This window comes from Ranitomeya variabilis, chromosome 4 (assembly GCF_051348905.1).
Source record: "Ranitomeya variabilis isolate aRanVar5 chromosome 4, aRanVar5.hap1, whole genome shotgun sequence".
In the NCBI taxonomy this organism is placed as follows: domain Eukaryota; kingdom Metazoa; phylum Chordata; class Amphibia; order Anura; family Dendrobatidae; genus Ranitomeya; species Ranitomeya variabilis.
In genome coordinates, this window is record NC_135235.1 from 644,361,102 (window position 1) to 644,377,041 (window position 15,940).

Sequence of the window (15,940 nt, forward strand, 5' to 3'; positions counted from 1 at the left end):
GCTTGGTACACTTCGTACACACATGGCTCCTCTCCGCACACCTCGTACACACATGGCTCCGCTCTGTACACCTCGTGCACACACAATTCCGCTCTGTACACCTCGCACACACACACAGTTCTGCTCTGTACACACACGGCTCCGCTCCGTACACCTCGTACACACGGCTTCGCTCCGTACACCTCGCACACGCCCGGCTCCGCTCCGTACACCACGCACACACGGCTCTGCTCCGTACACCTCGCACACACCCGGCTCTGCTCCGTACACCACACACACACGGCTCCGCTCCGTACACCTCGCACACACCCGGCTCCGCTCCGTACACCTTGTACACGCACATCTCCGCTCCGTACACCTCGTACACGCGGCTCTGCTACATCCACCCTGTAAACCCCTCCTGACCCCACACAGAAACTTCCCCTCATCCACCACCATGACAACCAGCACAGCAGAGTCCTGCATACACTGAGGCCCCTGATCATGTGACCCCTGACTCCTCCCCTCCTGTGAGCTCATCACAGGTCCTGTGCGCACAGAACAGCCATATATGTGGTGTGCGGCTCTGCAGGTGGAGGTAGGTGGATGTTACTTGTAAACAACCCATTGATGTGTATAATTATTTGTGTACGGAGCGATAATTCATCCTCCAGCATACACCCGGCTCCAGCAGGGTCCTCCGTCCCCCGTCTCCTCTCTGTGCGTTTCTTCCATACACACTAATGCCGCCTTTGGCCTATTCTAGCTCTGGGCGATCACATTCAGGTCTGCAGACAATGAACTCACTGACAATGCTCGGGCATGTGTCTATCATGGAGAAACTCCTATAAATAACCTGACCCTTGGTCGGGAGCTTTCCATCCTGCTCCTTTAGACCCAGGATCAGAGCTGGAGATGTCAGACACGGCTGTGTTCCTCAGAAATCTGTTACTCTTTCTTTTTTCCCAATACATTAGTAAAACACATGGCCGCCCTCCGTCTCGGTGACACATACATGTTTTCGAATGTCTCCACCATTTTTCGAACCATCCGCTAGAAAGCTGTGATCGGAGCAGGCGGCTTTCCTCCACTTTTCTGCCATTGTTCAGTAGCTGTGATCCTCCGTAGACCTGCACCGTTATGGGGGAATACAGCGCACACTACTGCAGGTATAAATTAACTCCTATATACTAACACTTTACATTAGTGTTATGACTATTGTCATATATACTATAGAACTTGGTTTGTCCCTCGGTATTCAGTCCCCAGCAAACCCCATTTCTTCCGATGTGGCGTCCCTGCACCAGCAAGTGTCCAGGAATGTCACCCATGTCCTTACCAATTCGGTTACTGTGATTGTCCACTTAACGACCGACACATGGACAGTGCTTGTGGTTAGGGACGCTACATTTTCACTTACGGCACACTGGGTGAACACTGTGGAGGCTGGGGCCAACTCCCACCCTGGTACGGCACATGTGCTACCGACACCAAGGATTACTGACCCTACTTCTATCAGAATTTCCTCCTCCATAAGTTCCTGCACCCCTTCTGCTCCTCCTCATCCATCTCCGATGTGCTATCTCAGAGCACGTCATCCACATCAGCTGGGAGCTCTGCAGCACTGCCTCAGCGAAGTGACAACAGGCTCTGCTGAAGCTAATTTGTCTAGGAGACAAACCGCATATTATGGCAGAGTTATTGAAAGGAAAAACAGACCAATAACATACCAGACAGATCTGTGGCTCTCGCCACTGAACTTCCAACAAGGTATGGTCGTGTATGATAATGGCCGTAGCCTGGTGATGCTGTGCAGCTCGGCAAGCTCACACACGTACCATGCTTGGCCCACGTGCTCAACTTCGTAGTTCAGCAGTTTCTGAAAACCTACCCAGAGCTTCTGGCTAAGATACAACACGTCAGTGCCCATTTCCTCAAATCATCTAAAGCTGCTGCCACTTTGGCAGTGTTGCAGGAGCACATGCCAGTGCCAGCTCACTGACTGGTTTGTGACATTATCACGGCCTGGAACTCCACATTGCACATTCTGGTAAGGCTTTGTGAACAGCAGAGGCCAGTTGTGAAATTCCACCTCCAACACACCCGTTAGTATTCTGGTCAGCTTCCGCACATAACAGCTGAAGAGTGGGCATGAATGTCTGACATTTGTACAGTTCTCCAAGACATTGGGGACTCCACAAAAATAGTGAACAGCTATGACTCCATCATCAACGCAACAATCCTGCTGCCCAGGCTCACTCTGATAAAATTGAACAAAGCTTGGATTAGCCCCAACTTTTCCACACCAAATGACAGCACATAGTGTTTTTAATCTTCAATATTTGAATGAGGCCAGCACGTTGTTGCCTTCAAGGGGCTATGGATGACTGTATTAGCATCTCTGGAGACACAGGAGGGGGGGTCAAAGGGTGCTCTGATCTGCTGGCCTGAGACATCGTGGACCAGGGCTTATCCTACTGAACGCCCGTTCATCTTTTCCCATGGCTATAATACTGCTCAGACAACACAAGGTGAGGTAAAAACAGTGTAGCAATACTTTATTGAAATACCAGTCTCACCCTTCTGCTGGCTCACCAGTATTAGAGCAGTTGCGACTTCCAGGGCTGACTACCCTCACCTGTGGCATCCCGTTTTTGGTGGGCACCAACAGAGAGGAGGTAACAACAAGCTTAGGAAGCTGACAGTCCATTGAGGCACATGGCCTGGTGACCGGATGGGCCCAACCTGGCTTCTCCGAACATCTCCATGGAGCCAGGTGACCTCATGGTCCCAACCTGGCTTCTCCAAACATATCCATTGGGTTCAGGTGACCGGAAGGTCCCAACCTGGTTTCCCCAAACGTCTCCATGGGGTCCGGTGACCAGATGGTCCTCATCTGGCTTCTCCAAATGCATTCATGGGGGGTTAGGTGACTGGAGGGTCCCAACCTGGTTTCCCTAAACATCTCCATGAGTTCCTGGTATCCAGATGATCCCAACCTGGCTTCTCCAAATGTATCCATGTGGGTCAGGTGACTGGGGGGTCCCAACCTGGTATCTGCAAACGTGTCCATGGTGCCAGGTGACCGGAGGCTCCATACACACACACAAGCTCCGCTCTGTACACATTGTACACACACGGCTCTGCTCCGTACACCTTGTACACAGCGCCTCTGCTCCGTACACATGGCTCCACTCCGTACATGTTGTACACACATGCCTCCACTCCGTGCAGGTCGTACACACACGGTTCTGCTCCGTAAACACACGGCTCCGTTCCGTATACACATGGCTCCATTCCATACACTCGAACACACATGGCTCCACTCCGTACACCTCACACACACACAGTTCCACTCTGAACACCTTGCACGCACACAGTTCCGCTCCGTACATGCACGGTTCTGCTCTGTACACCTCGCACACACATGGCTCCACTCCGTACACCTCGTCCACACATAGCTCTCCACACTTCATACACACTTGGCTCCGCTCTGTACACCTCGTACACACATGGCTCCGCTCACCTCGTACACACACGGCTCTGCTCCATACACCTCGTACACACATGGCTCCGCTCCATACACCTCGCACACACACGGCTCCTCTCCATACACCTTGTACACACAAGGCCCTGCTCCGTACACCTCGTACACACACGGCTCTGCTCTGTACACTTCGTACACACATGGCTCCTCTCCGTACAGCTCGTACACACATGGCTCCTCTCCGTACAGCTCGTACACACATGGCTCCATTCCGTACACCTCATACACACACGGCTCTGCTCTGTACACTTCGTACACACATGGCTCCTCTCCGTACACCTTGTACACACATGGCTCCGCTCCGTACACCTCGTACACACATGGCTCCGCTCCGCACACCTTGTACACACACGGCTCCGCTCCGTACACCTCATACACACACGGCTCCTCTCCATACACCTTGTACACACATGGCTCCGCTCCGTACACCTCGTACACACACGGCTCTGCTCTGTACACTTCGTACACACATGGCTCGTCTCCGTACACCTCGTACACACATGGCTCCACTCCGTACACACATGGCTCTGCTCCGTACACCTTGTACACACATGGCTCCGCTTGGTACACTTCGTACACACATGGCTCCTCTCCGCACACCTCGTACACACATGGCTCCGCTCTGTACACCTCGTGCACACACAATTCCGCTCTGTACACCTCGCACACACACACAGTTCTGCTCTGTACACACACGGCTCCGCTCCGTACACCTCGTACACACACGGCTTCGCTCCGTACACCTCGCACACGCCCGGCTCCGCTCCGTACACCACGCACACACGGCTCTGCTCCGTACACCTCGCACACACCCGGCTCTGCTCCGTACACCACACACACACGGCTCCGCTCCGTACACCTCGCACACACCCGGCTCCGCTCCGTACACCTTGTACACGCACATCTCCGCTCCGTACACCTCGTACACGCGGCTCTGCTACATCCACCCTGTAAACCCCTCCTGACCCCACACAGAAACTTCCCCTCATCCACCACCATGACAACCAGCACAGCAGAGTCCTGCATACACTGAGGCCCCTGATCATGTGACCCCTGACTCCTCCCCTCCTGTGAGCTCATCACAGGTCCTGTGCGCACAGAACAGCCATATATGTGGTGTGTGGCTCTGCAGGTGGAGGTAGGTGGATGTTACTTGTAAACAACCCATTGATGTGTATAATTATTTGTGTACGGAGCGATAATTCATCCTCCAGCATACACCCGGCTCCAGCAGGGTCCTCCGTCCCCCGTCTCCTCTCTGTGCGTTTCTTCCATACACACTAATGCCGCCTTTGGCCTATTCTAGCTCTGGGCGATCACATTCAGGTCTGCAGACAATGAACACACTGACAATGCTCGGGCATGTGTCTATCATGGAGAAACTCCTATAAATAACCTGACCCTTGGTCGGGAGCTTTCCATCCTGCTCCTTTAGACCCAGGATCAGAGCTGGAGATGTCAGACACGGCTGTGTTCCTCAGAAATCTGTTACTCTTTCTTTTTTCCCAATACATTAGTAAAACACATGGCCGCCCTCCGTCTCGGTGACACATACATGTTTTCGAATGTCTCCACCATTTTTCGAACCATCCGCTAGAAAGCTGTGATCGGAGCAGGCGGCTTTCCTCCACTTTTCTGCCATTGTTCAGTAGCTGTGATCCTCCGTAGACCTGCACCGTTATGGGGGAATACAGCGCACACTACTGCAGGTATAAATTAACTCCTATATACTAACACTTTACATTAGTGTTTTTCAACCTTGGGGTTCTTTAACCTAAACTTATTTAATTATTGATCATTAAAAATTAACGAGCTATTTGATTTTCAACTGCTTCAATTAGTTTCCCCCCCCCCAAAAGAATTTGAGTCACAATTTTGCAAGGCCTCTATTTGCCCATAAAATGCATGTATAAAGCTCTGAGATTGAGTTCTCCTAGGACTGCATTAAACCCTTTGAGCTCTTTTTTGCAAACATAGCCTTATCCCTTGGTAACTAACAGCCTATTTAAGAATACACTGCTGTATCAGTCTTTTTAGGCTACTTAAATTGTAAAAACAGTCCAAAAATTATCTATTTTGGATGTAAATGCCTGCCTTGCTGGTGTTTATACATAGACGGTGAAAACAAAAGGAGCCGTGTCTTTTTCAAAAATTATCCCTGTTTGGGGAGTTTCAAGAGCTTTTTTATTTTAGATTGTAAGCTTGCGAGCAGGGTCCTCACTCCTTTTGGTATTTTTCAAGTTATGTGTTATTCTGAAATATCTTTATTGTCTGTACAAATCCTCTCTAAAATGTAGAGTGCTGTGGAATATATTTTGGGCTATAGACATTATTATTATTATATAAGAAAAAGAAAAAAGCTTTTTCACAAAGCATCCAAAAATTATCCATATATTTATTGAGCAAAAGCAGATGTGCTCTAGTGATGAGCGAGCATACTCATGTGCTAATAGAGTATCTTCGGCGTGCTCAAATAGTATGTTCAAGTTGCCGTGGCTGTTCGACAGCGACAACACATGCAGGAATTGGCTGACATTGTGCCCAGTACTTTTGAGAGTATTATTATTGTTCCATGGCACTTTACATGTGAGGAGGGATATACATAACAAAAACGAGTACAGTAATCTTAAACCATAAAAGTCACGAATGGTACAGGAGGAGATAGGGCCCTGCCCATGAGGGCTCACAATCTACAAGGGATAAGTGAGGATATAATAGGTGAGGATAGAGCTGGTCATGCAGCAGTATGGTGGAGCAATGGTTACTGCAGGTTATAGGCTTGTCGGAAGAGGTATCTCTTCAGGTTCCTGTTGAAGGTTTCCATGGAGAGTCTGATTTGCTGTGGTTGAGAGTTCCAGAGTAGGGGGGATGCGCGAGAGAAATCTTATATGCGATTGTGGAAAGAGGAGATATGAGGGGAGTGGAGAAGATCTTGTGAGGATCAGAGGTTGCATGCAGGTAAATACTGGGAGACGAGGTCACAGATGTATGGAGGAGACAGGTTGTGGATGGCTTTGTATGCCATGGATAGGGTTTTGTACTGGAGTCTCTGGGCAATGGGGAGCCAGTGAAGGGATTGACAGAAGAAGAGGCCAGGAAATAGTGGTGGGGGACAGGTGGATTAGTCGCGCAGCAGAATTTAGAATAGATTGGAGGGGTGCGAGAGTATTATAGGGGAGGCCACAGAGCAGGAAGTTGCAGTAGTCAAGGCGAGAGATGATGAGGGCATGGACTAGGGTTTTTGCAGATTCTTAGCTGAGGAATGTACAGATCCGGGAAATATTTTTGAGTTGAAGTCGGCAGGAAGTGAAAAGGGCTTGGATATGTGGTTTGAAGGAGAGATTGGATTCAAGGATTACTCCGAGACAGCGAGCTTGTGGGACTGGGGAGAGTGAGCAGCCGTTTACTTTAATGGATAGGTCTGTTGGGAGGGACGAGTGAGATAGGGGAAAGATGATGAATTCTGTTTTGTCCATATTAAGTTTTAGAAATCTAGCGGAGAAGGATGAAATAGCAGACAGAGATTGTGGGATTCTGGTTAGTAGGGAGGTGATATCTTGTCCAGAGATGTAGATCTGTTTGTCATCAGAATAGTGGTGATACTGAAAGCCGTGGGACTCCTATGAGCTGTCCCAGGCCGAAGGTGTAAATGGAGAAGAGCAGGGGCTCTAGGACTGAACCTTGTGGGAAGAAATTGAAGCATTAATGGCTTCTCAACTATTAGTGAAAAAAATTGACCCTTTTTGGGATACTCAACACGTTTTCAATTCTCAAAACAAGTAATCCGTTACAAAGGGGTTTTTTTTTCCTGAAGCCTTTGAAAAGTTATACTTTTTTCTTATTGGGAGCAGGAACCGGCTAATTGTTTTCAAACTGAAGAAGCAATGGCTTGTTGCAAACAAGCCTTTTAAAAAAGTAGACCTATTTTGTGAGCTGTTTTAATTTGTCTATGCTTTCAAGAGACTACGTTTCGCAATGCAGTCTATAATTACAGTATAAAACTCAGTGTACAGCTAGGGGATGTGTGGCTTCTTGTGTGGGTGTGCAGTGGCAGCAACAGAAGCTGCACAGTGGAGAATTTGGATAAGGGAAACAAGGAGATGTCTGACAGCATAGAACAAGCAATGGTAGGCCCCACAGCAACAGTGCAGTCAAGTTAAAAATGTGTGGCTGTGCAGTAGCAAGAGACGCATAGCAGAAAATTAGGGTAGGCAAAAGATGTCTGGAAATGTAGGGCCAGTAATGGCAGCATCGATGACATGATGACCAGGAGTAGCTGCCCGGCTAAGCGCGGGACTTTGGTACTGGGGGCAGCGGAAGTCTGTAGAAGATAAACAACATACAATCAGCCAGGTGAAACGTATGGTCGATTAGATCATTGGCATCAGCCAGAGGTGAATGAAAGTCAGCACTGATCCATGGCTGATTCATTTTGACTAATGTGACGTTTTCCATTCTTTTAGAGGATAACCTGGTTTGGTGTGACAAACAGACCGTCCATGCTGCATACCCTTTCTAACATTACACTGAAGACTAGACATGACAGTATGGCCGTAGCAAGCTGGGCCAGTTCCTGCCACTGCTATAATTGACGATATTGGTTGTCCTGGTGATTAACAGTATGTATGTGATTTGACTGTTGCGCTCCAAAATGTTCCACTGAGATTATATGCCATACATGTCCCTTTATTATCTGCAGTAATTGCGGTTTTTTTTGCTTGGAATCTTTATGATGCTACATTGGCTCATTATCTTCCCATTCAGGTCCCTATAATATTGGATCCTCTCAGTGGAGATCGTCTATATAAGAGAATTTTCCTGATTGACCAATCAAGGATGGATAGGGACAGGGACGAGATGGTGGAGAAGATATTACACCTCACCCTAGAGATCCTCTTCCGGCTTACTGGAGAGGTGAGAGATTCTGATGACGTCACATTACATCATTCTTATCTATGGGAATAACAGGTGGACAGAACTGGAGGTGTGAGGACTTTGGAAATGTCTAGAGATTGAGATTTTTTAATGTGTCTCCCTATAACCAGGATTACTCATTAGTGAAGAAGACCTCTAGTGAGCGCTGTCAGGCCCCTGTGTCTGAGGGATGGGGAAGAACCCTGAGCCCAATCACAGGGCCTCCTCCTCACCCCCTGATACATGAGGACATCAATGACCAGAAGATCCTAGAACTCGCCTACAAGATGATTGAGCTGCTGACTGGAGAGGTGACACTGCTAGGAATGCTGGGACATTATTCAGTAATGCTATGAAGGGATGGGGGATGACGGTATCATTGTATGTGTCAGGTTCCTATAAGGTGTCAGGATGTCACCGTCTATTTCTCCATGGAGGAGTGGGAGTATTTAGAAGGACATAAAGATCTGTACAAGGACGTCATGATGGAGGTTCCCCAGCCCCTCACATCACCAGGTAATAGACAGGACTAAATACACACGGTCTATAATTATTTTTGTGTAAAGAGTGAATTTATTCCCTGTATGTGTTTCCTCCAGTTCTCTCCAGTGAGAGGACAACACCAGAGAGATGTCCCCGACCTCTTCTTCCACAGGACTGTAAACAAGAAATTCCCAATGATCCTCAGGATCATCAGGTAGATGGAGAGAAGGTGTCATGAGATCTCCACTATGATGTGTAGAAGGTTATGAAGGTCTTGTGTTTAGTCTTGTTTCATCCACCAGTATTATACATTCAATGGCCATTTTATGCAAAATATTCTGGTCATCTTGTTAAATAAAGGTGTTTTCCCACCAACAAATGTTCATTTTAATCAATAGATCTTGAAATAATAATTATTTCCACAATTGGATGTGTTTAAAAAAAAATATTCCCGTGCTGAGATAATCTTATAAATGTGCACCTGCTGTGTACTGTGTAATGTCCCTGTCTTATTGTGCAGGGACATGGTCTGATCGTAGCACTTGGGCTGAGGAGGAAGCAAAAGAATATACATACAGGACAGCACAGGATCACATCTGATTCTTTCTTTGAAGTAAAACATTGTTTAAAAACGGGCAGAGAAATGTTTTACCTCGCAGAAAGAATCAGCTATGATCCCATGCAGTAATGTCTGTATTTTTTTGTGTCCTCCCTGCCCAGAAGCTGTGGTATGATTAGAACCATGTCCTTGCATGATCAGACACAGCCATTACACAGTACATCACAGGGGCACATTTATCAGACTATCTCAGCACAGAAACATTTTATTTAAACACATCCAATTGTGGAACTTATTATTATTCCAAGATCTATTGATTAAAATGAACTTTTGTTTGGGAAAACACCTTTAGTGATCTTTTCTGTTTTTCTAAATCAATTCACATGACTTTTACAATATTTATTTCAGGGTAACGATATGACCAAAATTATTATAGAGACATTTGTGATGGGTGATGTGCAGTGTAAAGAGGAGATTCCTACAGATGAGTATACAGGTGAGTAGTAACCAATAAATGCAGAGAAGACTCACATCAGGGTAAATTAGTGTACAAAATGGAGTTCAACATGTATACATTAGAGATTACACTCTCTAATTGTCCAGAAAACCAGATTTATTGGTACACTGATGGACCATGTGACCATGTATTGCACATACATCTTGCGGAATTACCATTAGCTGGTGGTAGTGGACGCCAGCAGGTGTGAATTGACAGTTCAGAAGGCCAACCTGATGGCCTAACATAATCTATAGGCTACGTTCACATTTGCGGTGTGCGCCGCAGCGTCGGGCGCCGCATCGTCGCCGCATGCGTCATGCGCCCCTATATTTAACATGGGGGCGCATGGACATGCGGTGCACTTGCGTTTTGCGCCGCATGCGTCACTGCGGCGCCCGCGTCCGGGCGCAGAGGACGCAGCAAGTTGCATTTTTGCTGCGTCCAAAATCAATAGAAAAAAGGACGCATGCGGCGCAAAACGCAGCGTTGTGCATGCGTTTTGCCGCGTTTTTGTTTGCGTTGTGCGTTGCGGCGCCGACGCTGCGGCGCACAACGCAAATGTGAACGTAGCCTAAGTCCCTACTTTGAGGTTTACTATTCCTATCATTTTATTGGGTGATTAATTACACTTTACTGTACTGTATACTGAAATAATGTTGAAATGTTATAAAATCTATGTATTTTTTAAAGTTACGGTTTTTGTATAATAATATGTTTTTTTCTTGGCAGATGACTTTAGAAGCAGCTCAGATGGACATTTGTTATTGTCAGAATTTAAAGCAGATGATCAAGGCATTACACCAGATACTTACGAAGAGCATGTCCTTATACCAGATACAACTCCAACCCTTCACAGCAAAAATGTATCATCTGATTCTTTTCAACAGGTTATATCCTCTGTTTCATTAAAGACTGCTAAGCAACATAAACATAACAAAAGGGATGGTGAACTTCAAAGAACTCAGATAGGGGAGAAGCCATTTTCATGTTCAGAATGTGACAAGTCTTTTAAGCAGAACTCAGTTCTTGTTAGACATCAGAGAATTCACACAGGGGAGAAAACACTTTCCTGTTCAGAATGTGGGAAATGTTATAGCAATAAATCAAGACTTGTTAGACATCAGAGAATTCACACAGGGGAAAAGCCATTTTCATGTTCAGAATGTGGGAAATGTTTTAATCAGAAAACAAATCTTGCTAAACATATGAAAATTCACACAGGAGAGAAACCATATTCCTGTTCAGATTGTGGGAAATGTTTTAAACAGAAATCAGAGCTTGTTACTCATCTGAGAATTCACACAGGTGAGAAACCATTTTCATGTTCAGAATGTGGGAAATGTTTTACAGTTAAAGCAAATCTTGTTACACATGAAAGAAGTCATACAGGGGAGAAACCATATTCATGTTCTGAATGTGGGAAATGTTACAGCATTAAATCAAGACTTGTCATACATCAGAGAAGTCACACAGGGGAGAAACCATTTTTATGTTCTGAATGTGGGAAATTTTTTTATCGAAAATCGGCTTTAGCTGCCCATCAGAAAATTCATTCAGGGAAGAAGCCGTTTGCATGTTCAGAATGTGGAAAATGTTTTGTGATGAAACCCTATCTTATTATACATCAGAGAACTCACACAAGGGAGAAGCCGTTTTCATGTTTAGAATGTGGGAAATGTTTTATAGGGAAATCAAATCTCGTGATACATCAGAGGACTCACACAGGAGAAAAGCCATATTCATGTTCAGAATGTGGAAAATGTTTTCCAGAAAAATCAAAACTTGCTAAACATCAAATAACCCACACAGGGAAGTAGCTTTTTAAAATTATGTAATCTTTTTATTGACAAATTGTACAAGAAAAATCTAACAATTACAAAGTCGCACTTCTAAAAGAGGAAGGGTAAGCAATTTAGAGCAGTTACTTGGTAGTGGAAAATGTATAAAATTACTAATAATCGCCTATTACTGAAAAATTAGATTCCAATTCTAAATTCTATATACGTGTATATCGTACATGTGAATAAAATAATTTACACTTGTATGCACTGTACCTAAAAGGGTTGTGACTTTTTCATTATGACTGTGTATTTTATAACTCCAAGGCATCCTTTCTGTATTGGTGCTCCGAAATTAACTTCATATTCCTGATACGGTTGCTCTAATTCTTTATGAAGTGGTAGCTAAATGTTAATCTCCTCTGAGCTAAGTTCATGCCTCTTTTAATACATGACAGTATCCTTTTGGTATAAAGACTCATTCATATGTCTGTTTTTATATTGTAAGTAAAAAAGAAGGTCCAATTTTTATCAGAGCTTAGTCAGGGTTTCAGTAGTTTTTCTGATAAGCAAAAAATAGATGGCGGTTTCTCAATCTTCTTCTAGCAAACACTCAAAGAAAAACAAACTTCACTAGGATGAGATTAGTGTGCTGTCCATTTTTTCAATGGTCCAATAACGTGAAATGGTGAGTTTGATCCACAAGTAGGTTTATAGTTAGTGATGAGCGAGTGTACTCGTTGCTCGGGTTTTCCCGAGCATGCTCGGATGACCTCCGAGTATTTATGACTGCTCGGAGATTTAGTTTTCATCGCAGCAGCTGAATGATTTACAGCTACTAGACAGCTTGATTACATGTGGGGATTCCCTAGCAACCAGGCAACCCCCATATGTACTCAGTCTGGCTAACAGCTGTAAATCATTCAGCTGCCGCGATGAAAACTAAATCTTTGAGCAGTCATAAATACTCGGAGGTCACCCGAGTGTGCTTGGGAAAACCCGAGCAACGAGTACACTCGCTCATCACTATTCATAATCGGACATGTTTCCATATTTTTTTTTTTTTATGCAGCTGATTGGGTGCTGTTTTTCAGACTGCCTTTAGTCTGTGATCTAAAAGTACACTCAAATCCTGCTAATCAAGTGACTCTCCTAGTTAAAGGCAACCTGTCACCCCCAAAATGGAAGTTGAGCTAAGCCCACCGGCATCAGGGGCTTATCTACTGCATTCTGGAATGCTGTAGATAAGCCCCCGATGTAACCTGAAAGATGAGAAAAAGAGGTTAAATTATATTCACCTGGGTGGGCGGTCCGATCTGATGGGCGTCGCGGTCCGGTCCAGGGCTTCCCATCTTCCTTCGATTTAAAGCAAAGTACTGCAGTGCGCAGTCCCCGGCGCCTGCACACTGCAGTACTTTGCTCTGCCCTCAACAGGGCAGACAAAGTACGCCTGCGCCGGAACCGCAGCGTGAAGACAAGAAGAAGACGTCATCCTATGAAGATGGGAGGCCCCGGACCGCGACGCCCATCGGACCGGAGCGCAGCGGGAACGCCCCTGGGTGCGTATAATCTAACCTCTTTTTCTCATCTTTCAGGATACATTGGGGGCTTATCTACAGCATTCCAGAATGCTGTAGATAAGCCCCTGATGCCGTTGGCATAGCTCAACTTCCATTTTGGGGGTTACAGGTTCCCTTTAATTATTTTAGGGTATACCTTCTCAATGGAGATTCACAGGAAGTTAGTCCAGTGGCCAGGTCAGTATTTTGTGGCTGCGGAATCCGAGCCCTACAAACCGTCTCCTACCTACGTGCAACATCGTGTATGCATCATGCCGCAAGAATTATGTTATATCTGTCTAGCCAATCAAAGAAACGAGCAGGGGATCCCGGCAGGTAAAATACGGTTCAGAGGTCTCCCATTCAGACGCCACATCAAGAACACTTCAAATTATTGCTGCTAAAAGTGGTTCTACAAAATATTAATTCATGGGGTGTACTTAAATCTTCATACAATGCTTCTACATTTTGGCCTAGTATTTGTTAAATAAGATGTAATCTGTAATGTGTTGTTGTTGCTGTTAATCTGAAGTTGTATTTTCCTAATTTTGAGAGCTTATAAAGTTCAGATGTTTTGAATAATGTCCTGAAATGTAACATCATAGAATTCAAGAAAGTTGTACATTTAGTTTTTTGTTTTTATTTGTGGAAAAATGTTGTAAAATAAAAAGTGATAATTGTTTATTATTAATTAATAAAATGCAAAGAGAATAAAGAAAAGAGAAATCTATCACATCAATATATTTTGTGACTGCTTTTTGACTAAAAAAACAGCAGCAAAAGTATCAGATACACTTGCCTACAGTCTTTGAAGGAACTCGGCAATGATGTTGTTCTAATCATCTTGTAGAGCAGCTAACCACAGATCTTCTAAGGATGTTGGTTGTGCAAATCCTTCTTTTGACTCTTCGTGTAATCTTAGAAAGACTCAATGTTGAGATCATGTCATTGTAGGGCCGTATCATCACGTCCAGGACTCATTTTTCTTCTTTACACTGAAGATAGTTCTTAACGATATTGGCTGTATGTTTGGGGTTGTTGTCTTGCTGTAGGATAAATTTGGAGCCAATCAAACACCTGATCTCGTAAAATATAATATAAGAATCTGCCTGTATTTCTCTGCATTGAGGACAACAAAAAATGGGCAATGTTGAGGGCTGTAGATGCTGTGGTGGGACAGGGAAACTTACTGCAGCAGATGAAACACATATTATGCCTGCTTGCTTTCGAAATCTGAAGATGCGAAGCTGTGCCATCATCTCAGAACTGAAGAAAAAATTGGTGTGCACTAAGGTTGGAATAAAGCGAGGTGCAGGTGTAGAGGACTGGGTGTCCTAACACACTATGACTACATATAATACACCGCACACTCTAAGTATGTCACTTGTGAAAATTAGCAATTTATTGAGGTGCTATAGACATATCATTCAACAATGCAAGGTGCGACCAGAAGTCAAACTGACAACGTTTCGACTCTTCCCGAGTCTTTATCAAAATGGTCGCTGGAAAGAACAAACCAGTGTAAGTAAATATACATCAAATATATACATATTTTACAAAAATAATAGCACATAACAACCCAAAAGAAAAAGAGAATAACAATATAAACAAATACACATATGAGACATAGCATAACACAGGTATTCGATCCTGTCTCAGGTGAAAAGATCCCTCTCCTAAAGGTGGAGGTGCCAATCCGCGTGGTTTGGAAGTGATTTCCTATAGTTCAGAGGACGGAGAGTTCGAGAAGAGACCGAAGTGACGTTTACCTTAGCAAGGTGAATAGTAGTATAGCAAAAATAGTATCCTCGTGGTATAAAGAATATCTATAAAGGATAAAAGATGTTAGTAAAGGTCGTACATAAAAGCAGAAATGTTCTAAAGTATAGGGAGAATTTTGGAGAATTTTACCTTGAAAAGTAGTATAAATAGTATAAATAATGGGCAAGTGGCCTCTCTTGTAGGAACCGCAAGTATAGTCTGCCAGGGATAAATGAAATAGGAATGTATAGTGGAGCCAGACACATGGGATGGCATAACGGAATGATAGTAGCCTACGAGTCGTTTTTACCTACTAATTATGGTGAGAAGTACGTCTGTAGCTCAAAAATTGCAGTATTTCTGCTGTGCCATGAAGTAGGTCCTGTACAGGGTGCACATAATTTAGGATTTATTAGAGTGACAATAGTTTGTAGTGAGTAAAATGGACCATGTTCTGTAGTATTACCTGGTGGGCTCTATGGGAAACTTAGCCTCGTGTGGAGTATGGAACGCAGTTGGATCCAATGTGTCGTTGGTATTACCTGTTATATATGCGCCAGGTTAAAATGTATACGTATACTAAAGAAGTGTTGGACAGAAGACGGCCACATGGACAATTACCTAGAGTCACTGGTGGTAAAAGGCTGTTATTAGGATTCCTCTGGCTGTACCAGTAGGTGGGTGACTGCAGCTATAAGAAAATGGAAACCAGAGCCCTGCGCAGGCACAGAGGTATGGGTCAGGTGAGATATGCATAGGGACTGGTGCTTTAAACGGCGTTAAAAAATAATAATAATAATAATACCTGCATAAATGTGGCTCCACACTCGCTGTATGTGGTAGTGGCAAACGGCAAATGGA

General features: G+C 44.7%; 2 protein-coding genes across 2 annotated transcripts in view; both read left to right on the plus strand.

Moving 5' to 3' along the window:
- The window catches only part of LOC143767365 (uncharacterized), a 307,056-nt gene extending 294,488 nt beyond the window's left edge, over positions 1-12,568 (plus strand). Inside the window, exon 10 of the mRNA XM_077255648.1 lies at positions 10,998-12,568. Coding sequence (XP_077111763.1) covers positions 10,998-11,798 — 801 coding nt within the window. The 3' untranslated portion in view covers positions 11,799-12,568. The remainder of the gene's footprint in view (positions 1-10,997) is intronic.
- LOC143767414 (oocyte zinc finger protein XlCOF29-like) lies at positions 526-9,362 on the plus strand. Its single transcript, XM_077255748.1, has 5 exons — positions 526-577; positions 8,291-8,440; positions 8,572-8,751; positions 8,833-8,956; positions 9,040-9,362. Exons 1-5 carry the CDS (start codon positions 551-553, stop codon positions 9,159-9,161), a joined length of 603 nt encoding a protein of 200 aa, XP_077111863.1. The 5' UTR covers positions 526-550; the 3' UTR covers positions 9,162-9,362.
- Positions 12,569-15,940: the final 3,372 nt, after the last annotated feature.

Bases quoted from the DNA above. Each gene is read 5' to 3' on its own strand.
- LOC143767414 (XM_077255748.1), top strand. From the start codon at position 551: ATGTGGTGTGCGGCTCTGCAGGTGGAG. The intron at 578-8,290 runs GTAGGTGGATGT...CTTCCCATTCAG, and splicing joins GTGCGGCTCTGCAGGTGGAG to GTCCCTATAATATTGGATCC. The intron at 8,441-8,571 runs GTGAGAGATTCT...CCCTATAACCAG, and splicing joins TCTTCCGGCTTACTGGAGAG to GATTACTCATTAGTGAAGAA.